At 44.7% G+C, this 26,740-nt stretch overlaps 1 protein-coding gene across 1 annotated transcript in view; it reads left to right on the top strand.

Moving 5' to 3' along the window:
- PCNX1 (pecanex 1) overlaps positions 1–26,740 on the top strand; it is a 3,150,868-nt gene that overhangs the window by 938,152 nt on the left and 2,185,976 nt on the right. The window contains exons 9-10 of the mRNA XM_044073489.1: positions 967–1,060; positions 2,320–2,377. Coding sequence (XP_043929424.1) covers positions 967–1,060; positions 2,320–2,377 — 152 coding nt within the window. The remainder of the gene's footprint in view (positions 1–966; positions 1,061–2,319; positions 2,378–26,740) is intronic.

Raw genomic sequence — 26,740 nt, 5'->3', positions numbered from 1 at the left:
AATCGTTTTGTCTCAGATCAGCTGACAGTAAAATGTGTCATTAATTCAGAATACCTCCTACCTGACACCTGTATATAGGCAGTCCCTCATCAAGCCACAGTTGAGAGTTTCCTCTGCATCAAGAAGGTAATTAAATTTGCTTGATAGCAGGAGTCAGTAAGTCTATCTGGCCTGCCTTTTTACATACATTAAATGTTCTCTCTCTCCACATCCCAATTTTCTTTTTTGCCTGTTTTCCTCCTGTCTGTTGTCATCTTGTGTGCCTTTGAGATGCTGTCTCTGTCAGCCATCCTGGTAGCCCATTCTGTGGGTCAACACTCTTGTCTGTGAAAATGTGGTGCCATTGAAGGTCAGTGACTAGTTTGTTCCTGCTGTCTTTTTCTGCTCCACTTTTCCCTCATCTTACTTTCTGTTCAGGATGGTCCCCTTCACATCTTCTTGAGCAGTCTTATGTAACAATATAATGTCTCCCCGCTCCCCCATCTATCTCTTCTGGTCTCAGGTGAGAAAAGCTGTAGCAGTTACATTAAATGGTGATATACCATCCTGTCTGTCTTCCATGGATATTTCTTGTGACTTTTCTAAAGGTAACTTCTACTGGCCTGACATTTCCTTTTATAGCCTCTAGATTGGCACACAATACTCATTGTCATCTGATAGGGTCCCTGCATAGTGGAAACCTTACCTTTTTAAATTTGAAGTCTGGCTCCTGTGGACAGATTCAAGCATTCTGTTTGCTGTGACTGCTGTTCTTTCAGTTTGCTCCTGGTGTTCCTGACTTAGTGTGATCAACACCCAAGTGACCTTTAATCCACACACACAAACACACACACACACACACACACACACACACACACTAGAAATAGAAAGTAAGAAATATGTATAAAAAACTTTATGTAATTAAATGTTGATCTTCTTTTGGTGAAAGTGAGAGAGAGCCTAATTTAAGTGCATCATCTTTTGTAGGCAAATGCACTCCAACTTTCTATGAGACCGGAGGCTGTGATATGTCAATGGTGAACTTTGAACCTGCTGCCAGGAGGAGATCAAACAACATCTGGTGAGCACTGAACATTCTTATTTTACCATCTGATAGTTTTTTTTCTTGTACATTTATTGAATTAAGTCATAGTTTTTATTGTTAGATTAAAACAAGCACAAATGTTAAGATAGCTTGAATTGGAATGTGACATTGCTTAGAATGTGGGCTGTGGTTTAATGTATACACATGATTAATCTTGAAATGCAGCTTCATTTGCTGCACTACTGGTCACAGAATGGAACAAGCTGTGTTTGTATGTATTGCAGTAGTTGAATAAACTTCAGCCCCACAGGCAGTAGTCTGTCACAAGTCAAAGGAAGCAGTTACTGTCAATCTTATAAGTAATGGCAGTAGTCTTCAGACTCAAATAGGTGGATGCTTATGCCCTTGTCTGAATATTCTTATTCCTTGAAATCAGTTTTCTTTCTGCTTTTGTCTTTTTAATTAGGGAAAAATTGTAAGGCACAACTTAATCCATTCTGTATAACAGTAAATGATGAAGCAGGAGAAGGATCATTTCTCACCTCTCTGTTATTCATACTCCATACCATGCAGATACTGACTTGGACATTTGGTGTGTTGTTATATGTCTACATTGCTCATTATTTATTTTTTGAGGTAAGGTAGTTTAGGAAGACCTGGTTGTCATTATTACTATTAACAACTATTTTGTTTTCTGTATCTTCTGTCAAAATATACTCTGACTGGATTTTTCTTTTCTTGTGCTGCAGCTTAGCATTCACCTTGAGCATGGTTTGCTCAGCTTATTTAAAAATTTCGACACATTTGTACCTCACGCTTGCAGCTGCATTATTAACTTAGATGCTTTGCTGTCTGTTATTCAGTATGAGATTGTGTTGATGTTTTTACTTTATGTATTCTGGTCTTTGCCAGTTGTAGAATGAAAGATGACAAATTCTATGAGGTCTAGACTTTTGAAGTGTAAGATTGTTTCACATTCTTTCCATTTGCCATTTATGTTCAGATTTATTTGGTGAGCACAGGTTTGACTTCCAGTTTATGAAAGTTTCCATTGAAAGTGTGCTTGGCAAAAGCCTGTTGAAAGTAATACTCACTTAGTAGCCCTTCATAAAATAAATGATCTTAATCACTTTTTGTATGTCCCATCTTTGTTTTTTTTGTCATTAAAAATAAAAATGCATACTGTGGACTTTTATTTTGTTTAGTGATTCCTTTTTGACTTGCTGATTATTTGTCTTTATCAGTGTGGATAATTTTAGTTCTAAGAAATTTTTTTTTGCCTCCCCCCCATGTAGTGACACTGACTCTCATGTTTCCAGTTCTACCTCAGTCCGATTCTACACACATGATTTGGTAAGTAAGCTTTCATCTGTTTTTAACTGTGTCATAACCATTTGGATTTCTTCCTTTACATTTTATTTGTATCAGTCTCCATCCCTCCTAACATTTTTCTGCTCAGTAGGCACAGAGATAACCTATTTAGCCTTACTTTTGGAGTGATTTTTGTTATTGTTTCCGGATGTTAGATGCTCCTTCGCAAAGTTCTTTATTAGCTTCCAGGTTATTGGCCTTTCTTCTGCATTTTCTTTGTGGTAATAGAGAGAGATTAACTTTTACGTTTGTTATTTTAATAGTTCTTCACAGATGCCATACCAGACGCATATACACTGATAGTTGCACCTTCTCATCACACATTTCTTCTGCTCTTACAAGTGACTTTTCTCCCATTTTTATACTAACCAAGTTCAAACTTTGTTTAGAGGCAAGGTATTTTGGAAAGAGTAAGCAACATTTCCATTTTTTTCCAAACTCTGCACTTCCAAAATGAAGGCAGTTTTAATTTTGTTGTATTTTTATGTTGGTTTTCCTTTAAACTGCATAACAAAAGTTGTAAAAAAGGATCTTAGTTTCAAGAAGTGAATTGAACTTATAAAGTTATTTGGATATTGATCTCAGCTTCAGAATGTCATTTGAAAAAGTTTTTTACCTGTACAAATAGGGATGTTATGTTGTGGAATGTTTAAGTGATTAGACAATGCAGTATGATTTTCCCACCAGTTTTAATTCTGTTTTGTGCTTTTGTAGTGGTAAGTGAAATATAGGTACTTGGTTCCATTGGTTCCTCTTTTGTCAAGACCCAAAAATACTGTCTGGATTTAACAGGCACACAAAAGTAAGTTTATGAGCTCTGTTGATGTTGTGCACCCTCAGAATTGAGCAGTGGAGTCGAAGCTCACCTCATTGGAGAGAGTTTTGGGGTTTGCCCTTGTGACAACACTCTACCTCTGAGCCAGTAATCAGGGAGCCTCAGTACTCCCCACTGGCACCTGTGGGGGACATTCACTAAGAGTTTAAACAAGTACACACACACAATATTTCCAATGTAGCTCTCTGCATCAAGTGCGTTTCCCCTTAAGAGCACACAGAGACTACATTCAGTCTAGCGCTGGTTTCTCACTCTTTCTCCAGATCTCCAGTAAGACTCCCCACTAGAATAGCTATAGAGTTGAGCCCTTAGCCAGGGTTCCAAGCCTTCCAACACTCTCTCCAACCAGTGCTGTGTGTCCATGTCCAAGTAGCTGATAAGCTGATACATACACTCTTAGAGATTTGTTTTACACACACACACACACACACACACACACACACACACACACACACACACACACACACACACCCCTGGGAAAGGCTGGGACAGGTTTACTAGCCATGCCTTCTTCTGGCCAGACTAAGGCAGTTATCACTGCCACCAAAACCCCTCACCAACTACTTTAAGGCCCTTAACAAAGGGTGTCCAATTTTACTGTGCAATATTAATATTAATACAAATGGTAGTTTGACCAAGAGCAATGCTATTAAGAGTGGCTCACACAGTTTCTCCAAATAAATATGCAAGTACTCTCAAAACTTAAATATCTATACAAAGATCAGTCACAGTGAAAGGTTTAAATATATTTAATAATAAATAATAAAAGAACAAGGAAATACTAAGTATATATTCACAAGTGACATCATAGTTCAAATCACAGGAAATATTTAAAATAAACATTGAAGGGCAGGCTCAGACAAAGAGAAACAATGTCTGAACTAAGCTTCACTATATTCCTGACTGTGTCTGAGAGAGCTACTGTTCTTTACTTAGGCAGATGATGGGGTGAATGGTTCTTCTTGTTGTCAGGCCCAAGACCGAACACAGAATGCTCTGTTTCACTAAGAGACTTCTCAAAATATCTAAAATATTACTTCTGAGATAGCTTGCAGAATGACATCATTTCTTGTCTTCTGACTTCTAGTTCCCAGGCAAAACTCCAGTGCTGGAACTTGGCAAGATTTAGCACCTGCCTGTAAAAATGCACAGCACAAGGGCTTTTGCTCAGATCTGTGGCAGGTGCTGGAAGTCCTAAAACAATGTCATACCGCCTTGCTTCCATAGTAGTAATTATTCACCCCAAAGACAATACAGAAAGCTTCCTAGTACAGACTTTGTGTTTCTGGCTGCATTGAAACCTGTGAGATAGCATCTTTATAGCTATAGCCTAGCCTATAAAGTGATTTAATTTCAGATATTGTTTTTAGTTTGCTGGACTGAGGTTAGCCTCCTGTCTCCCAGTTTCCTCTGTTAAAACATAAACATTTAAACAGTTACAGTAGTGCATGAACATGTCTGTTCTCTCCAGTAAGGCACACTGTGGATACATTACAAACAGAAATACTTTACAAATACCTTTTCAACAAAAACATCTGTACAAATCAGTTTGAAGTACATGTGACATACAGTTCTAATACATTTGTAACACAAGCGTCTTGTATAAATCAGTTTGATGTTCGCAAATGACATATAATTATTTACAAAATTCCAGCTAGTTGTGCTGGCAGTATCTCCTTTCGTCACAGCCCCTACAAAGCTGGTTTGCTAAATCTATCTGACACCAAGTTTCTGCATTTTGAGACTCCTTAAAACCTACTGTAACCAAAGTCCTCTTTTCTCAGAAGTAACACCTTGTGTTGCAGTCATTGGTAACTTTATTGTATTTATTATATGGTAATTAGCTGTTTGTTGTTTTTCTTATTGTCATTCAACTGAATTGTATACAGTTTGTCCATACACATTACTTTTGTCATACACGTAACAATAAAGACACTGGTAAGCTGTAAAGCAGCAAAGTGTTACAGTTAAATGCTTTGTGATTTGTTTTAAAAGTCACAGGTTCGCTCAATTACAGTGCAAATGTAGATATTTGAATTTTGATCAAGAACACAAGTAAGTTTTCAGGATCAAATTTGTCTGCTGTAAAGACATAGTCATGTTAAAGCATTTTAAGAATTAGAAAGCATAGACAGATGACAAATAATATTGATAAAAAAAACATTGTGAAATATCTTGCAGAGATACCAGGTTCATCACATTTTGTGGTGATGTATATAGTCATTACAGTGGTCCATCTTTGGTGGCTGATTTTAAGAACTGTGGAACTGCTTCAGGTATTACAGCGGAGTCGAGTGTCACATTTATTACATGTAGCAGGAGAAAATTGAGAATGTTTAAAAATGTGAGTCAACTGCAGATACTCAGGGGCATTAGAATAATTCAGGGTTTTGAATTAGAGAAATAGTGTGCATTTTTTGTGTGTAAGCTTAGAAAGAGTATAGTAATCAAATTAAACTGTGGAGGCATTTTGATACATGGTTAAATAGTCTTGCAAGAAGTTGTAATGTTGTAGATGTTAACCAAGACATTAAGAAGCAGATAATTCTGAAGTGCATGAGAGGAAAAAACATAGAAAGAAATGTCTGTCAGAACAAGGAATGTGAAGTTGTTAAATCTCGATGTTTATTCTCACTGATGGGTTCGGAGCCGATCCTTGGCTCCAACATGGCCGCTAGAAAAGCTCAAGGTTTGCCAGTAGCTCGAGACCAAGCCCCTTATCCCACAATGCACTGCTGGAATTACCTCCGATCTAGTTTGCTGCGGCAAGAGAGATCTCGGTGATCTAGTCAGCTTGGACCATTTTTTGCTAAATCGCAAGTTTAAAAAACTTTATTCTACTTCTTTTTGAGAGTTTATTCTTATTTAGTGTGTGTGTGTGTTTCTTGTTAAAAATAATATAGTTTTAAGTAGTTTAGATTGTAGAGATAGTGCCCTGTGTTGGCTTAGTTTGTCTTAGTGTTGGGCCCTTTCTTAGCCCTATTTAGTTTTAACAATTTATACTTGTTATTAGTATATTTTTTAGTGTGGGCCTAATTAGCCCTGTATTTAACCTATACAGGTTAATTTTGTGGTGTGTCTGTTTATAACATCTCGGATGAGAGAGAAAAGTCTCACCCCAAATCGGGGTTTAAGAAATGTCCATATTGTGGACAGAAAATGTCCGTCATGGTCGGACATGTCCAATGTGTTTACTGTCTAGGGGCTAAACACCTCCAAGACTCTTGCAGTATTTGCCACTCTTTCATCTAGGGTTCTCTTAGAGAGAAGAAGAAAACTCATTGATAGGGGGTTGCTGCAGCATACTTTCTCTGAGGTGTTGGGTAGCCAGGAAGGTGCCATCACTTTTTCAAAATCTTCAAATTCTAAACTAACCAAGAAGGCAAAAAAATCAGAGGGTACAGGGTCATCGATTCCACAGTCCTCGGAACAGAGTGTCCCTTTGGTTCAGAGCGAGCTCCCAGTCTTGGAGCCGGTCTCTGAGGTTTCCTTATCTCCTCTGCTTCAGTCAGCACCTTCGGTGCATTCCTTGAAGTCTTCGGTCAGCCTCTCTGATATGGATATGGATCGGCTAGTGCAGAAGCTTCTACGGGCACCAGGACTTGCTAAATTGTTGTCGGCCCCGACCATTTCGTCGGAGCCGAAGACCAATGAACCGGACTTGACTACTCCTCCTCCGAGCCGTACTGGACTCTCTGAGCTGAAGGAGCCCGAACCGATAGTTGTCGAACCTATGGAACAGAGACCCGCACCGGTATTATCGGTTCCATCTACTCGGACGTCCTCAGTGCCGACCGAGGACGCTAGGAGCCGACACTCTCCTGTCTGGTCCAGGGAGGATAGTCGGACCGATTTGTTGGTGCTGACTCTTCCTCTCGGGGCTTCGGCTTGGATGAGCTCGGCTCCTACCTCGGACTCAGAGCCCATGGTTTCGGTGTGGGAGGATCGGACGGTCCCTCCGGATCCATCTACCCCTTCTCGTCGTAACCATGGTGCTTTTGATGCCAGGAGGAGAGTCCTGTCTCCTAAGACATAGTCTACATCAGTTCGGGCTTCCTTCTCCCCTCAAGCTCCTGTGTCCACTTCTACGTCTACCGGTCCCCCTAAGCGTAGAGACCCTGAGCCTCAAGTAGCCCCACAGGGCGTCCCCTGCTCTTCCGAGACCTCCCCAGATCTCCCCACTGAGGAGGTACCCAGGAAGAGGCACTTAGACGCCCCACAGGAGTCTTTGACATCTGACACTGACTTGGATGAGTCAGAAGGGTCCCCTTGATCCCCCTCGGAGGAGATCTCCTTTGCGGAGATATTAGAGGTCCTTAGTCAGAGGGGGCGATTGGTAGTCCAAAACCCCCTACTGAGGACGAGTCAGTTCCTTTGAAGACTTTTGGGTCTCAACCTTCCACTTCTTGGGTGTCTCCGCCTTACGACGAGCTCATGGAGCTGATCTCTCATAAGGCGTGGGAGGCACCGGAGGCCATGGAACCTGTCCCTCGGAAGCAGAATAAGCCTTTTTGACCAAAGGAGTGTCTGTTGATGCCATGGTGGTAGCTGCAGCCACCAAAAAGGAAGTGTCTGAAACATCCGCATCTATCCATCCTCCTAACAGAGATTCTAGGATCATGGATAGATATGGGAAATGCATGTTTAGTTCAGCGACTTTTTCTCTGTGATCACTGAACTATTTAACCCATTTTACGAGACTGCAAAGAGATCTCCTTAAAGAGGTAGGAGATGCTCACCAGGGTACGGTAGCTGCAGGGGTTGCCGACAAAGTCAACACACAGCTCCCTACCCTAAACTCGGTTGTGAACTTGTCCATGCGTCTCCTATCTTATGCAGCTGATGGTTCAAGTAGAGCCACTAGTTTAGGCATTGCTCTGCGGAGACCAGCCTGGATGCGTCTCAGTTCCTTTGCGGAGCCCTTTAAGTCTTCCTTTATCAACACCCCATTTGATGGCTTATCACTGTTTGGGCTTAAAGTAAAGGAAACTTTAGCCAGGTGTGAGCAGGAAGGCAAGACCCCTCTGTGCCGTTGGAGTCCGTTTTTCTACCCCTACTCGGCCCTACTCAAAGGGTGGGAAAATGTTTTTCAAAAAGCACAGGGAGCCTTTTAGGACACATGTGGAGAAAACCCCCTCTAGAGGCAGAGGAGGGGGTTATAACGGAAGATGCCGCCCGCGTGGCAGACGGGGTCCGCAGCAACAGGGTGACAGAGGCCAGTTCTCTGGTCAGCCCTACTAGCGCTCCTGAAAGGTGGCCCGGCTGTCCGGCTCTGGAGGCAGTCGGGGGTCGCCTGTCTTTGTACCCAGAAGCCTGGCTAAACATAACATCAGATACATGGGTACAAAGAATCATTTCCAGATGATATTTCATGCCGTTCTCTTTCCCTCCTACTCCTGTAAACAGAATCCCAGATGTTCCACCCAGTCTCGGGGAACAAGCAATCGTAGAGGTCCAAAAATTGCTAGAAAAAGAGTCATCCAACCAGTCCCAGCAGACCAAGTTGGATTTGGAACTTAAGATTCTTTTTGGTACCAAAGAAAACGGGGGACTGGAGACCTATCTTGGACCTCAGTAGACTCAACCAATTTGCAAAGAAAGAGAAGTTCCAAATGGTCACGCTTCAGTCCATTCTTCCCTTCCTAGGGAAGGGTGATTGGATGTGCTCCATAGATCTCAAGGACGTGTACTATCACATAAAGATGAACAGATGCTCTAGGGGTCACCTGCTTTTCCGGCTGGGAGCCAATCATTACCAGTTTCGAGCCCTGCCCTTTGGTCTCACTACAGCCCCCAGGGTGTTCACCAAATGCAGGGCAGTGGTCATGGCTCACCTGGGGCATCTAGGATTCCGTCTGTTTCCATACCTAGATGATTGGCTCCTCACTGCTACCACCAGGCATCAATTGACTCTGGCAACACAATATACTCTGACACTCTGCCATCAATTAGGCATTACAATCAACTTCGAAAAGTCTGTCTTATTGCCATCGCCACATACCATTTTTATAGGAGCAGAGTTGGATACCTCAACCACTACTCTACGTCTTCCAATCGAAAAAGTCTCACTTCTTCGCCAACACGTCATCTCACTGGTGTCAAAGAACAAAGCTACAGCAGCAGAGGTCTTGAAGGTGCTAGGTTTGATGGCGGCAGCAATCCTGACTGTACCACTCGGATGCATATGCGAATCCTTCAATGGCTCCTTTTCGCTCAGTGGCCTTACCAAATGTTACTGATGCACGACATGATTCTCATCACAGATTCTTGCAAGAGAGACCTTCGGTAGTGGTTGACGTCTCCTCATGTTACAATCAGAAGACCTTTTGTTCTCCCCCCAGTAGCCACTGTGACCACGGATGCTTCCCTGATAGGGTGGGGGGGGGGGCATTTTCAGGGAGAGACTGCCCAAGGCACATGGATGGATCAAGAGTCACATCTGCATATCAATGTTCTGGAGTTGAGAGCGGTACTTCTGGCATTGCAGTACTTTCAGAACTCTCTTCCTCTAGGGACAATTGCAATTCAGACGGACAACATGTCAGTGGTCTGGTACTTGAACAAACAAGGCAGAACCAAGTCTTACCCTCTTTGTCAAGAAGCCCTCAGGGTATGGCAATGGGCTGTGTCGTTCCACCTGTTTCTGATAGTAACGCACATCACGGGGAAATCCAACGTGATAGCGGACAAGCTAAGCAGGGCAATACTGTTGCCTCACGGGTGGTCTCTCAACCAACGAGTTGTGGATTTGATTTTTCACAAACGGGGCCAGCCTTGCTGCGACCTCTTTGCCAGTCACATCAGTACCAAATGCAGAAGCTACTTTGCCCTAATACCACCTCCAGTACATTCCCCGAGAGACGCACTCGAACACGATTGGCCTCCGGGTCTCCTCTATGCATTCCCACCTATTCCATTAATACCCAAGGTTTTACAGAAAGCAAAGTCGCTAGGAAGGACAGTTATCCTTATAGCTCCCTACTGGCCTTGACAGATTTGGTTCCCCTTCCTTCACCATCATCTACTGGAGGATCCATGGATCCTGGACCCAGTTCCGGACCTTCTGACACACCCGTCAGGGGACTTCCATCCTTCACTGCAATCCCTAAAACTGACTGCTTGGCTAATCCACTTTCCCTAATTGCCAGGCTTCATTCGCTCTCAGATATGATGCAAGACAAATCCTTTTATCTTCTCACAAGCCATCCACCAGGAAACTATACCGCAGTAAGTGGAACAGGTTCTCAGTTTGGGCCAGTATACAGAAAAATCGACCCCTTTCCGAGCTCCTCTATCATCCATTTTAGAATTTTTGACAAAGATTTTTAAAGATGGAGCAGCAGCTGCCAGTTAACCGCCATATCAAATTTCCACCTTGGATTCGATGGGTTGACTGTTGTAGGCCATAAGTTATCTAAGGCTTTTCTTAAAGGTGCTTTTCACGAGACCTCCTGTCAAAATCCCTTATTCTCCCTGGAATTTGAATTTTATGCTGTCTCCAATAATTCCTCCCCCCCTTCGAACCAGCATCATCTTGTGATCTCATATAGTTGTCCTGGAAGACTATATTTCTAGTAGCCATTACTTCTGCCCGCAGAGTGTCAGAACTTCAAGCATTATCTGTCAGGCCTCCTTACATGATTTTCCATGCTGATAGAGTATCTCTCAGAACAAACCCCTCCTTTTTGCCTAAAGTCTGTTCTGAATCCAGTCTCAGTCAGGTCATTGAGTTGCCAGTCTTCTTTCCCAACCACTCTAACAAATTGGAATACATGCACAAACTTGATGTACACAGACAGCTCAGATTTTATCTTGACAGAACTAAGGGTATTAGGAAATCAGATCAACTTTTCGTATCCTTCTCGGAGGCCAGAAAAGGTAATCCAGTGGCTAAAACAACCCTATCTAAATGGTTATCAGATTGTATATCCTTTGTTTATGCGAATGCAAGCATGCCATTGACACACAAACTAAAGGCTCATTCTACCAGAGCCGTTTCTACGTCTTCTGCCTTTCAAGCTAAATTGCCCCTTGACAATATTTGTGCTGCAGCCACTTAGTCTTAAGCCTCATACCTTTATCACACATTTCAAAGTAGATAAGGCTTCCAGGGACAGGTCTTCCTTTGGTTCCTCGGTACTGAAAAACGTACTTCCATGAGCCACCCAAGATTGAGGGTGCTAGGGATGCTACCCATCAGCGAGAATAAATGGCGAGATTTAACAACTTCACATAAAGAAGTTATGTACTTACCATAACATTCCATGTGAGTTGTTTATCTCTCCTTGATTCTGACGTCCCTCCCTCCTTCCCCCTCCTGGCTGACAGTTGACTTAGAGGCTGGTAACATCCTGGTTATTCAATACTTCTTCTTCCCCTTTGGGAAGTGCTTCCTTGTAGAAAAAGAAATAAATAAAAGGGTATATACACTCGCAGCAAACAAGATCTGAGGTAATTCCAGCAGTGTATTGTGGGATAAGGGGCTTGGTCTTGAGCTACTGGCAAACCTTGAGTTTTGCTATCGGCCGTGTCTCCGAACCCATCAGTGAGAATAAAGGCAAGATAAACAACTCACATGGAACGTTATGGTAAGTACATAACTTCTTTTTTCCATTGGTGACCTTCCCTGATTTTGCAGTCACTAGAAGTGCTGAGAGATCAGACAGAATGTATTGAAAATGACAAGTCAAAATATGGCAGTTTTATAACCATGCAGTAGGTGCTGCCTCTGTAGGTGGATCTCCTGTCCCAGGAGAAGAAAGCTCTTTTACATCCAAATCTAAGCCTTTGCAACTCACACTTTGGAAAATTTCACAGTCTTAACATTCAGGTGCCGAATGATGTGTAGAACTGACATAAGGACGTTGGGAACCATATCAGTCTAAAATCCTACTTATCCAAATGGAGGAAGGTTTCTCTGCTGGAGCCCTATATTTCTTTCTGTGGCAAAACAAAGTATTGGTGCCTCTGATTTTGCAGCACTTGAGTGAACTTCTCTAATTTAGGCTTCTCTAATACATGTACTTCAGTGAAGGCATAGGCCATTTCCACCTGCCTCCTTTTGAAGAAACCATAGGCATGTCTGCATTCTGTTAAATATTTCCTCATGAAGATCTTGAATTTGACCACCCAGAATGAGAATCATTACACTTTGGGACTCAAATTATGTCCTACAGAAATCAACCCAGTCGCCAAATAAATCTGCAGCCACAGCCTCTCTTAAATATCTGACTTTAAAGAACTGCCTTCTTGGTGACCATCACATCTGCCAGGTAGTGTTAGTACTACACATTCTCATGTGTAGAGAATCCTTGTTAGTCTTCCCTAGGGGATAGATCCACCTTGGAACCAATCCTGCCTCTGTGCCAAAAGTAAAGCATACAATTCTCTCTAAGTCATGCTTCTCAATGTCCAGAATAGGGGATGGAATGCTATATTTTCTGTATTTCCTAAGTGTGCACATACAGCTAAGGTATTTCAACAGAAGCAGCAATGTCAGAAGATCAGTTCAGTTGAGTTCTTTGCAGTGGGAGAAGTGGGGAAAGGCAGTGTTTGAGCAAATGTCTCTAAATACTTTGCCCATTATATTACCCTGAGAGGAATAACAATATGTAAGAGGGAGCTTGTAGGATCCTGAGAGGCACGTCTACTATAGTAGCGTAGCTTCCCTGGGTGGTGGGAAGGGGTGAAGAGGTTTAGCAGCTCAAAATATATCAGAGAAGTTTACATGGTCCTCTGTCTACATCTTCTCCAAGGATTGCAAGATAGACATTATTTCAGAACTACAGTTGGGTTTAATACAAAAATTTTCCTGGCCACATCACTATCTCTGTGATTGCTGGGAATCATTCCAGAAGTTAAGACTACTCCAGCAGTGACCTTATGGAAAACAGAACAGTAGTGCAAGAACATGCCAAAATAGATGTTAAAGTAACTTGCTGTTGCAGTACTTTTTCATTCCACTGTCCCCTTTCTATGTTTGGAGCAACTTGGACTGGGGTTGGTTACCCTACACTTTTATGCTGTGTACACCCTTTCATCTTCTCTTCTCTTCTTGTAGTCTTCACTCCTGCTTAGGCCTGAATTGACATGAGTAGCTCTTTCTTTCCTCTCCTCTGCTAAGAAGTAGAGAATCTGTCTCTCTGGTAGGAGAACTGAGATTTTCCTTTTAGTTCTTTATGCCCTTAATGTTTTCCTCAGCAGCAAAGCTCTAATGTGGGATTTCTGTTTTACACACGGAGTGCATTGCCATCCTTGAGACAGGCATGCCCAGGAGCCACACATGGAGGGGGAAGGGTACAGAGTTCTGTAAGTTAGGATGGAAGTCAGGTCTCAAGTGACTGAAGTCCCAGTAGTTTGGACAACTGTTGTAGCGACCTACTCAAGTATGTGTTTTACTAAGTTCTTACACAGGCGTACTTTGTACTGAATCATTAAGTGACTAGGTTTTACAGTGTGCATCTGTTTTTATTTCCTAAGCAGCAAAAGTAAAATATAAAATATTCCTAGAAGCATTCTTTCTGTGCGGTCATTTGGTAACATTTTTATACTGCTCTTGGGTTGATTTGCCACACGTGTTTTATATTGTTACCATTCATTTTGACCAAGGTCTTGATTACTCTGTGCGTGTGTCTGTGTGACAGTAACACCATTGAAGGAGACCAGCTCTTACTAGTTTACCACATCCTTGTTAGGTGTCGTACAGTGACAAAGGACGTCTTTCTGTTACCAACACTGTTTTAATTCTGCACTTAGTCACCCAGCCTCTGCATTTATGATGCCCACTGTAGAATATAGTAGAATGTAATTCCCTCATCCAGGGAAGAGAAGTGAATTCTGCTTCACATCTGATCTGTAATCATTTAGCTGTTTACTTACTATGGGGCTGTCATACACATTTCAAATTATGGTGTGTTATTTCTACTGCAACAGTAAAAAATGTAAGTTTTTAATCATCAGCCCCTGTTTTCCCATTTTCTACATGGGTTCTGGGGTATCATGTCAACTGTTGCCCATCTGTCTTGATTCAGTGCCACGCTTCTGCCTTCTTCAACACTCATGCCTGATTGTCGCACATATGCTTTCACACAATCCATCCACCTCTTTGCTGGAAGTCCTTGTTTCCTCTTACCTTCTTCCTGTCTGTCTCAAATCTTCTTCACCAGATTGTCTTCTGCTTTTCTGCACATGCGTCTGAACCATCGTAATCTGTTCTCGTTGATCTTTTCTGCAATTGGAGCTACTTTAGCTTCTGCTCTTATGTCTTCATTTCTTCGTCTGCCCCACAATGTGCATCCTAGCACCCTTCTCAGGCACTTCATTTCTGTCCCCTCTAGCTTCTTTATTTGCTTTGCCTTTACTGCCCAGGTTTCTGTACCATACAGTAGTACTGGTTGCAACACTATCTTATACACCTTACTTTTCAGCTTCTTTGGTATTCTTCTGTCATAGACTACACCTGAGACTCTATGCCAGTTGGCTGCAGCCCCACTGATTCTAGCTTTGACCTCTTCATTCAGACTTCCCTTCTCCTCAGCCACCCCTCCCAAATACTTGAAGTTATTTACCTGTTCCACTATCTTCCCTACTATCTCAATTCTCCACTTCTTGTGATTTCCCCAAATTGCTGCCATTACCACTGTCTTATTTATGCTTAGTTTCATCCCATGTGCCTTCAGTTTTGCATTACATTCCCCTATCGTTTGCTGAAGTTCTTGCTCGGTCTTCCTGTAATACAAAATCATCCGTATACAGTAACTTTGTTGATGTGTACCCTCCAACCTGTTTGCTAATTTAGTCCATCACCAGTATCAGCAGCTTTGGGTTCAGAGCTGAACGCTGGTGTTCAACCACTCCCACTGGGAACCCCCCTGTGAGGCCTAACAGTGTTCGTACTTGAGTCATTGGGTCCTTGTACATAGCCTGCACTAATTCTACCAATGTTTCTGGGACTTTGCACCATCGCAGTACTGCCCAGATCAGCTTTCTTGGGACCTTGTCATATAGGTTCATATGTGTGTACTAGGCTAATGGCCCTGGGACCTTTACAAGCCTAGCCATAGGATTTACCCTGGCATCGTGCCACCTGACCGCAGTTCCCAGTGCCTCTGTCAAGTAGAGCCACTGGAGTTATCCCCGGGGTGAATTTTCTAATGTGAAATTGTTTGATCTCGCCGTTTGTTCTTACGCACGGGTTCGGAGCCGACCTTCGGCTCCAAGTCGGCCACATCGCAAGCTCTGCATCTAAGAGAAGCTCGAGGTACAGTCCCTATCCCATGATCCCCTGCTGCTATCCCTCAGATCTAGTTTGCCGCTGCAACAGATCGCGTCGAGAGAAAGCTCAGACCAGTAAAACTTTATTACTTCTTAAAATATTGATATTGCTTAATAGTTACCTGTAAAAATTTAGTAAACTTTAGATAGTGTGTGTGTGTGTGTGTGTGTGTGTGTGTGTGTGTGTGTGTGTGTGTTAGATATATATCTTCTTTGATATTTATCTTAGTTGTTAGAGCGACTGCTCTTAGGCGGTAGGCCATTTATCTCTGTCAGGGCTCTGACAGAATTTTTTTTCCCTACATTTATACATATATTTGCTGTATTTTTTATATATATATATATATATATATATATATATATATATATATATATATATTTACTCAGGGTGTTTTGCTGTCTTGTATTTACTCCTACAGTTTAGTGTGTTTTGTAGTGCTGTTTTCTATAATAGATACATTTCTACTGTCTTAGTACGTAGCTTAAACATGTCAGAGAAAGACAAATCAGGTTTTAAGCGTGGTCAATGTGGGCAAAAAATGTCCATTACGGACAATCATACCTCCTGTGTCTACTGTCTTGGCCCTCTCCATCTTCATGGGGATTGTTCCATCTGTCACTCCTTTAGTGGAAGGGTCATGATGGAGAGGCGCAGGAAGCTCATCGAGAGGGGCCTTCTAAAGCCCGATTTTCAAGAGAGAAGAGAAGGCGGACCAGGCATTGAAGTCTTCGAAGTGGTCGAAGTCTTCGAAGGTATCTGAGCCCAAGTCTTCGGCTCAGAGTACCTCTGTTCAGATTTGGTTGCCGGCTCCACAGACCTTGGAACCGAGCATCGAATGGTTGTCTTGATTCGAGGCCAAGGTCTTGGAGCCAGTGTCAGAGGTACTTCCATCTGCAATCCTTCGCTCGGTGACCTCTTCGGCCCCTTCGACCCGTTCTTCCAGGGCAATGTTGGACACCGATGTGGATCGAGTGGTGCAGAAGCTTATGGAGAACACGGCTCTATCCAGACTTATTGCGTTTTTGTCCCAGTTGGTTTCGAAACTTGAAGCCCTCCCAGTCACATCTACAGATCCTCCTTCGAGACACATCGAGTCATCGGAGCCAGGAGTCGAGCTGATAATTGTGGATCCCCCGGAGCCGAAGCCATCCTCGGCACCACTAACCTAGACACCCTCAGAGCCCGTCGAGGGTTCTCAGAGCCGACGTTCTCTCCTGGGTTCCGGGGTGGAGAGTTGAACCGAGCTTTCGGTACCGACTCTCCCTCTCGGGGCCTCGGTGCAGATTAATTCGGCTCCGTCTTCTGGGTCGGAGCCCGTGTTTCCAGTGCCCGGGAAGCTACCGTGTTCTTCGGATCCGGTAGAGTCCTCGGCCCGGGGCTCAGGTGCCTTCGACACCATGAGGAAGGTTTTGTCTAGTCAGACACTCACATCATCAGATACCTCTTCTCCTTCCCCGAAGGGACAGAGTTCTGTCCTTCGATCCCCACCAAGCGTAGAGACCCAATGCCTCAGCCAGCCCCAGAGGGTGTACCCTGTTCCTCGGAAGCTTCACCAGATGCCACCTCTGATTAAGTCCCGAGGAAGAAATTGTGCAAGAGGAGGCACATTGATTCCCCACGGGAATAATTGACATCGGACACCGACCTGGATGAGTCAGAGGGGTCCCCACGGTCCTCCCCTGAGGATGTCTCCTTTGCGGACATCCTAGAAATTCTAAAACAGAGGGGGGGCTATTAGACACTTGCCCCCACTGAGGACGAGTCGAAGTTGCTGAAGGCCTTTGGGGCTCAACCTTCCACTTCCTGGGTGTCTCCGCCCTTCGACGAGTTAATGGATTTAATAGCTCGAAGGGCGTGGGAGGTTCCTGATACCGTGAAACCAGTCCCTCGCAGACCAAATAAATATATTATTGCCCCCAGGGTAAAGCTTACCTTACCAAGGGAGTCCCAGTCGATGCTATGGTGGTGGCGACAGCCACCAAGAAGGAAATGACCGAAGCATCTTCCTCTGTCCATCCTCCTAACAAGGATTCCAGGACTATGGACAGGTATGGGAAGCGTGTTTTTAGTTCAGCGACTTTTGCCATGCGATCGCTGAACTACCTTACGCATTTTACGCGCCTTCAGAGAGATCTCATTAAGGAGTTGGGAGATACTCTCCAGGGTAATGCAGGTGCTGCTGTTGCAGACAAGGTGACAGCACAGCTCAACACCCTTACTTCGATAGTTAACTCGTCCATGAGGCTCATTTCATATGCGGCCAAGGGTTTGAGTAGGGCAGCAGCCTCAGCGATTGCTCTGCGGAGACAATCCTGGATGCGCCTGTGCTCCCTTGCGGAAGCCTTTAAGTCTTCCTTTGCTAATGCCCCCTATGATGGCGACTCCTTGTTTGGGCCCAAAGTGAAGGAGACACTCACTAGGTGTGAGCAAGAAGGAAAGACCCTGTCTGCCGTAGGGGTCTGTTTTTCTGCCCCCTCCAGACCGTACCCCAAAGGGCAAAGAGGCGGAAAAATGTGGTTCCGGAAGACTCCGGAAGCTTTCCAGTCTGCACCTAGTGATACCCCCTCCAGAGGCAGAGGAGGTGGAAGAAATGGAAGATGCCACCCAGGCGGCAGAGGGGGTCCGCAAAACCAGGGCGACAGGGATACCGCCCCTGGAAAGCCCTTTCAGCACTCCTGCGTGGAGGCCCGGCTGTCCTGCTCTGGAGGCAGTCGGGGGTCGCTTGGCTTTATACCCGGAGGCCTGGCTAAATCTCACATCAGATTCCTGGGTAAAAAGCATAATAACCAGAGGATACAATATCCCTTTTCTGAACTATCCACCCACCCAAAAAAGATTCCCAGATGTACCACCCACTCTGCGGGATCAGGCAGCCATAGAAATACAAAGGCTGTTAGAAAAAACAAGAGTCATCCAGCCAGTCCCGGCGGACCAAATAGGATCCGGAACTTACTCAAGGTTCTTTTTAGTTCCAAAGAAAACAGGGGACTGGAGGCCAATACTAGACCTCAGCAAACTCAACACCTTCGTGAAGAAGGAAAAATTCCGGATGGTCACGCTGCAATCGATTCTTCCGTTTCTTCAAACGAAGAATTGGATGTGCTCTATAGATCTCAAGGATGCGTTCTACCACATAAAAATGACCAGATCATCCAGAGATCACCTGCGCTTCCGGCTGGGAGCCAGTCATTTTCAGTTTCGAGCTCTGCCCTTTGGCCTCACCTCAGCCCCCAGGGTGTTCACCAAGTGCATGGCAGTAGTGGCGTCTCATCTGAGACTAAGAGGATTCCGGGTGTTTCCATATCTGGACGACTGGCTCCTTACCGCCACCACCAAGCATCACCTAGTACAAGCCAGGGACTATACAATCAATCTCTGTTCCAGCTTAGGAATAACAGTGAACTTCGAAAAATCTACCTTGTCGCCCTCACAGCATATCTTATTCATAGGGGCGGAGTTAGATACCTCCATAGCACTGATAAGACTTCCTCAGGCAAGAGCGTCAGCCCTGAGGGATCAGGTCTCTATTCTTCTTCAAAACAAAAAAGTCCCCGGGTTACAGGTCTTGAAAGTATTAGGCATGATGGCAGCTATCCTTATTGCGGTTCCCCTAGGGAGAATGCACATGAGAATCCTCTAGTGGCTCCTCTTTGCTCAGTGGTCGTTCCAATGGTTACCATTGTCACACAGAGTCTTGATCACGGAAACTTGCAAGCGGGACCTCCGTTGGTGGATAAACAATCAGGAAGTGACGATAGGACGTCCGTTTGTGCTCCCTGCCCCCGTAGCCACAGTAACCATGGACGCTTCCCTGATAGGGTGGGGGGGACTTTTTCAGGGGAGAACAGTCCAAGGAGAGTGGTCGAAAATAGAGAGCAATCTGCACATCAATGTCCTGGAGCTGAGAGCAATGTTCCTGGTGTTGCAACACTTTCACGACTCCTTACCTCTGGGAATAGTGGCAATTCAGACGGACAATATGTCAGTAGTCTGGTACATAAACAAACAGGGAGGAACCAGGTCTTACCCATTATGCAGAGAGGCCCTGAGAATCTGGCAATGGGCTGTGTCCACCAGACGCTTTTTAATAGCAGCGCACATCCCGGGAACATCCAACGTCATAGGGGACAGGTTGAGCAGAGCCATCCTGTTGCCTCACGAGTGGTCCCTCAAGAATCAAGTTGCGGAGAAGATCTTCTGCAGATGGGGCCAGCCTTGCTGCGATCTTTTTGCTTCCCCCTTGAACGCCAAATGCAGAAGCTACTTCGCCCTGCTTCCCCCTCCAGGGGGTGCCCCAGGGACGCACTGGTACATGATTGGCCCCCGGGTCTCCTATATGCCTTCCCTCCTGTTCCATTGATTCCCAAATTTCTACAGAAAGCCAGAGGTCTGGGAAGGACGATCATCTTGATAGCACCATTTTGGCCTCTACAGATCTGGTTTCCCTTTCTTCAAGCTCACCAGATGGAGGAACCTTGGACTCTGGACCCAGTGCCAGACCTGCTGACCCACTCGTCAGGAGTTCCTTACCCATCTCTTCAGTCCCTCAAACTGACAGCTTGGCTGCTCCACTTCCCAAATTAGCCAGGTCGGACCTTTTATCCCCAGCAGTGCAACACATTTTAGTTTCCTCCCACAAAGCTTCCACAAGAAAACTGTATAGGAGCAAGTGGAAACGTTTTGCGTGTTGGGCCTCCAGACAAGGTATAGACCCTTTGGTGGCACCTATTCACAAAATTTTAGAATTTCTCTCCACCCTCTTTCATCAAGGGGCCTCGACGTCCACGATAAGAGTTCAACTAGCTGCCATATCAAATTTTCATGTGGGTGAAGGAGGAGCTACAGTTATGTCCCACAGACTTTGTAGAGCATTTATGAAGGGTATCTTTCATCTCAGGCCACCCATACGAAACCCGGTATTTCCCTGGAACTTGAATCTAATGCTGTCTCAACTCATGTTGGAACCCTTCGAGCCAGCTTCGACGTGTCCACTTAAGTTTCTATCCTGGAAAACCCTGTTTCTGGTGGCAATCACTTCAGCTCGCAGAATTTCGGAGCTACAGGCATTGTCGATTAGACCCCCATATATAGTCTTTCACCCAGACAGGGTCACCTTGTGTACTAATCCATCCTTTCTGCCGAAAGTATGTTCAGTGTTTCATATTAATCAATCCATTGAGCTTCCCACCTTTTTCAGGAACCATTCTAATAAAATGGAATACATGTTGCACAAATTGGACGTCCACAGACAGCTGAGATTTTATCTGGATAGAACCAAGGAATGTAGGAAATCAGATCAACTCTGTTTCCTATGCGGACAATAAAAAGGACGGTCAGTAACAAAATGTTATCTAAGTGGCTGTCAGACTGTATAAATTTTGTCTATTCATCCTCCAAGCAGTCACTTCCATTCAAACCTAAAGCTCATTCTACCAGGGCTGTTTCCACTTCTTTGGCCCACGCTGATCGTTTGCGGTTGGATACTATATGTGCGGCGGCTACTTGGGCCAAGCCTCGTACTTTTATTACTCACTACATAGTGGACAGGACCTCCAGGGACAGGGCTTCCTTTGGTTCCACGGTTCTCAGGAATGTTCTTCCGTGAGCCACCAAGGGTTGCGGTGCTAGGGACGCTACCCGTGTGTAAGAACAAACGGCGAGATCGAACAATTTCACATAAAGAAGTTATGTTCTTACCATAATGTTCCATGTGAATTGTTCATCTCGCCTTTGTTCTTACATTCCCTCCCTCCGTCCCCCTCCTCGTCCTGGAAGAATGAGTACGACTGATGTCTGATTACCTTCTTGGTGTTACCTGGCACTACCTGATTCTTGTTAGGTGTGCTCATCACTGTATGCCTGTCTATATATAATTTGAGTATTACGATCTCGTGTGGATGGAAGCGTAGGCAAGGGGGTCAGCTATGTTCTTGAAGTCTGTTTTTTTAGCAAACTAGATCTGAAGGATAGCAGCAGGGGATCATGGGATAGGGACTGTGCCTCGAGCTCCTCTTAGATGCAGAGCTTGCGATGTGGCCGACTCGGAGCCGAAGGTCAGCTCCGAACCCGTGCGCAAGAGCAAAGGTGAGATGAACAATTCACATGGAACGTTATGGTAAGAACATAACTGCTTTTTTTCCCATCCACTCGTCAGGATTTCTCTTGAAGAGGGTCAGCAGGTGCTGTGCTTGACATGTATGGGAAGTCTATGCCATACCATAGGCAGTCTCTGGGTTATCAGCTTGTCCCTCCAGTACGTTCTGTTGATTGTGGTAATGAGGTTGAGGTCTCTGGAGCATGTGGTGCAGAGGGATTGGGATTTCTTTAGATGTAGCATTTCCAACAGAGCTGAGTTAGACATGGATTTGTAAGTCAAGCAGAGATTGCCTCTAAGTAGGCGATATGAGACCGAAAATAAAGTGTTTTTAAGGCCTAGGATCCTCTTTGTGAGGTACTTTTGCTGCCTCTCCAGTTGTTGAGGTGTCTAGTGAGGTACATGCCAAATGGGGCATTGTTCTCGATGATTGGCCTAATGAAGGAAGAGTAGAAGGAGACAGTGACCTGTTTCTTCATGGATGCAAAACCCTTAGTAATGAGATGTGCCACATAGAAGGACTTTCTGACCACAGTGGCAATGTGGTGATCAAAAGAGAGGATGCTGTCAACCTGTTTTCCCATATCTCTTATAACGTCTTTTGTGTTCAGTGGACTACCATCAATGTGATAAGTCATGGGAACTGGGTTTTTCCCAAAAGGGATAACTACACATTTTTTGGCTTTGAGCTTAAGGCCATGGTTCTGTCACCAGTCGTTAGTCTCAGTGAGGCCATTCTGTAGGATGTCAACATCACTTGGGGAGTTAATAATAGCTCCCAACTTGCAATCGTCTGCGACCTTTGTCAGCCAGAGTCCTTTCATGTTGGGCTGGACTTCTGAGAAGTAGATACCAAACAGGAGAGGACCCAAGACCGAATCCTTTGGAACTCCACTTGTGACTAGTTGGCAGTCTGAATGGGAGTCAGCTACTTTCACACTGTGGGTTCAACCTGTGAGCCCGTTTGCAACCCACCTAGTGATATAGGGGTGATGCCTAGCTTAGTGAGTTTTTCTATGATTCCTGAGTGGGAAATATCAAAGTCCTTGGCTAGATCAAGGTAGGCAGTATGAACCACCTTGCCTTCATCTGCAGCTCTGGTGACTGACTCAAAGAAGTCAATCAAGTTGTGTAGGCATAATCTACCCTTCACAAAACCAAACTGTGTGGGATCCAGAGTTTGGAGATCCTTGTTTATTAGGTCCATGATGATGCATTCCTTAGCTTGGCATATCAGACCAGTCAGGCTAATGGGGACGATAGTTCCCAGGGTCTGTAGTCACTCCTCCTTTGTATAGAGGGATGACTGTAGCATTGCGCCATTCGGTAGGGAAAAAGCCTGAGGTGAGGCTGTGATTGAACAGGGCACACAGGTGAGATGCCAGTTCACTCTGTAGTTCATGTAGAAAACAGCCAGGGATATTGTCAGCTCTCAGAAGCTGTATTCTTGGCCTTGGACAGTGCTGTTTTAACCTGTGTAGCAGTAGTACTGGGTGCCTGGCAATCTACTGGTATTGTGATTGGCCCTTTGGGGGGGGGGGGGTAAAGTTGGCACTGAATCTGTTGGCTAGTATATTTGCTCAGAGGTACTATTTTGCAGTAGCTCAGAGCAAATCTGGGTATTGCCATGGAGATTCTTTACATAACTATAGATGGCCTTATGGTGGTCTTTACTCTCTGCTGCAATTCTGTTTTCATAGCTAGCTTTAGAGGATTTTATAAGGGAGTTTTTCCAGTCTTGGGACTTCACTTTTTTCTGGATCAGTTTCCTCCTTCTGTTGTAGAATTTGTTTATGGCAGGGGACCACCAGATTTGCTTCTTTTTTTCAGAGGAGAGCTTCTTGGTTCTATTGGGTATGGCGAGATCCATGCATTTGTTTTCGTGTTTGTACAGTGCATTGGTGTGTGATTTGGCAGTCCTGTAACTATTCACCATTTGCTTGGGTGCCATAAAGTTAGCCACCTCTGTTTTTAGGAGCCCAAAGTTAGCTTTGGAGAAGTTTTTCATGGTGGTTACCTTTGCGGGGGGTGGGAGGGATGTGGATTTCCTAGGTGATTAGTTTGTGGTTGGATCTAACCAGGAAGGAGCTGACTGTTGGTGTAGAGCAACAGTTGCCATGTTAGTAATGACAAGGTCAAGGATGTTGCTACCTCTAGTGGGGGTAAGAACGGGCTTGTCCAATGGATTGGACTTGATGAATTCCAGGAAACGCTGGGCAAGTGTATTGGTACATGAGTAGTTTTCCCATTTAGTGGAGGGGTAGTTGAAGTCGCCTAGTATGAGAGTGTTAGGTTGGACACTAATATTCTCCAGGGTGTTTAGGAACATGGAGTCTGACACTTGAGACATGGTTGGAGACCTATAGCAGGCTACAATCTGAATCGCCGTCTCACCCAGTGATAGTTGCACGTGAAGTATCTCTGATGTGTTATGTTGGGCTACCAGTCTGGTGGTGTACGCATCCTTTATGCATATGGAAACACCACCACTTTTGGAGCCGAAAGGTGTGGAAAGAGTTACAGCCTGGTAGTGTAGGGGTGCTTTCTGCTGCCTTGAACCAGGTCTCTGTTACAACACAAATGTTGAAGTTCTCCATTTTCAGGAGTGCTTTGAACGACTGCATTTTGAGATTTTGACTTCTAGCGTTGAGCAGCATGACTTTCAGATTGCATTTGTTTGTAGCTGTTACGGTGGTGATTTTGTCTTTGGGACACAGCCTAAAAAGGCACTATAGGCATGGCAAGAGCTTTGGCCAGTGTCTGGAAGCCCAGGGGTGACAGATGTAGGCCATTTCTGGCAAAGCATCAAGGTCAGTCAGTCATGTCATCCCAGGCAGACAGATATGGATTCCCTTAGAATGACACCAGAAACTTAGCCAGTTGAAATCAATCATTTTCTGCTTGTACTGTGGTATCATTCTGATTGATGGTAGGATGCTGCTCAGGGCTAGTGTCATACCCACCTGGGCTACATAATCCGAGAGCTCCTCCATGTCTCTTTTCATGTAGTCCAGGGAGGTACATCTCAGGTCATTCACACCCACATGTACTATGACCTGAGTCATATTTGTACTTGTTGAGGGGCCCGAGTGCATGCGTTATGTGGACAATCCTGGCACCTGACAGGTAGCTGACTTACTTTCTCCTTATTCAGCGTACTGAGTGGGACATCAGTGTGCCTCACTATCGAGTCACCTATGACTAGTGTGTTGGGCATACTGTTTTGCCTTAGGGGCTTTAGTTGAGTGGCACACTGTTTAGGAGAGTTGTGTGTCTCGAGATTAGTGTTGTGTTGTGATAGTCGAGTGCATTTCTGCCTTGGAGGTCTCTGCTGTTTGGGTAGATTTTGAGAGCCTCCACAAAGGTGGTTGTGTGGTTTGTGTTTTTATGTAAAGCCAGTGCTGGTGTGTGTTCTGGAGGGCTGTGTGTTCCATGTGGTGTGGTGCAAGTGTTGACCTCCTCTTGACCAGCTGTTCCATTCTTGGCTGGAGAGTGCATGGCTTCCAGTTTGGATATATAAGTGCATCTCTCGCAAGTCTGAGTGTTGGGAGTTAAGAGGAGAGGGTTTTCGGTGTACATGAGGCAGTTGCTACATTGCCTCAGGATGCCCAAGTTCACTAAGGTTAATAAGAGAAAGCACAGGGAACTGACCTTTAGACATGCCTGAAGGGGTGGGCGTTAATAATAAGTACTCGAGTTGTTTCCTTGTAGAACGTTTAGTGCTGGTATCACTTTTGTGTGCTACACTAATTGCTGCAAGAAGTCGGGAAAAGTGCTAGACTAATATGCTAGTAAAAGTGCAGGAGAGGAGAGAACTACTAGATCTAAGGGAAAAATTGAAGAGCAGATTTTGACACCGCTCAGAAGCTTACAAACAGTCCTGGATACAGCAAGTCTGTATCTGGACTAGACTAGTTACAGGAAAGGCGGAAAAGAAGCGCTAACGCAGGCTTTTAAATCAGAAAGTTGAGAGGGATAGAAAAACTGCCCAAATAGCCAATTAACTACAATTTCTGGGCCAGAAACCAACTCCTCTTGTGGTGAATAGGCTGCCTAGTGCTTACCACTCCCACTGATAAACTAGAAGGCTTCACTCCAATACAGAAAGGCTTGGGGGCTCAGAAGCTTACAAATAGTCCTGGATACAGCAAATCTGTATCTGGACTAGACTAGTTAAAGAAAAGGGGGGGGGGGCAAGCGCAAATGTAGGCTTTTAAATCAGAAAGTTGGACGAGATGGAAAAAACTGCCCAAACTGCCAATAAACTACAATTTCTGGGCCAGAAACCACTCCTCTTGTGGTAGATATATGCTACCTAGTGCTTACCACTCCCACTTTTTCTTTCGGCTGCTCCTGTTAGGGGTCGCCACAGCGGATCATCTGTTTCCATTTCTTCCCGTCCTCTGCATCCTGCTCTGTCACACCAACCACCTGCATGTCCTCTCTCACCATATCCATAAACCTTATCTTAGGCCTTCCTCTTTTCTTGTTACGTGGCAGCTTCATCCGTAGCATCTTTTTCCCAATATACTCTGTATCCCTCCTCAGCCCATGTCCAAACCAACGTAATCTTGCCTCTCTGGCTTTGTGTCCGAACCTTCCAACCTGGGCTGCCCCCCTAATATACTTATTCCTAATCCTGTCCACCCTCGTCGCACCCAGTGCAAATCTTAACATCTTTAACTCTGCCACGTCCAGCTCTGACTTCTGCCTTTTTGTCAGTGCCACTGTCTCCAACCCATCTAGCATAGCTGGTCTCACTACCCTTTTGCAGACCTTCCCTTTAACTCTTACTGGTACTCGTCTGTCACAAATCACTTCTAACACTCTTCTCCACCCACTCCATCCTGCCTGTACTCTCTTCTTCACCTCTCTTCCACACTCACCATTTCTCTGAACTTTTGATCCCAAATATTTAAACTCATCCACCTTCGCCACCTCTACTCTCTGCATCCTCACCATTCCTCTGTCCTCCCTCTCATTCACACACACATCTTGTCTTAGTCCTGTTGACCTTCATTCCTCTTCTCTCTAGAGCATATCTCCACCTGTCCAGGGTCTCCTCCACCTTTTCCCTACTCTCAGTACAGATCACAGTGTCATCTGCAAAGATCATAGTCCACGGGGACTCCTGTCTGATGT

The sequence above is a fragment of the Protopterus annectens genome, chromosome 6.part0 (genome assembly GCF_019279795.1).
Source record: "Protopterus annectens isolate FY-2018-M chromosome 6.part0, PAN1.0, whole genome shotgun sequence".
NCBI classification, from domain to species: Eukaryota; Metazoa; Chordata; order Ceratodontiformes; family Protopteridae; genus Protopterus; species Protopterus annectens.
Note: the sequence above shows the minus strand (reverse complement) of the source record. Positions and strands in the feature narration are given on the sequence as shown.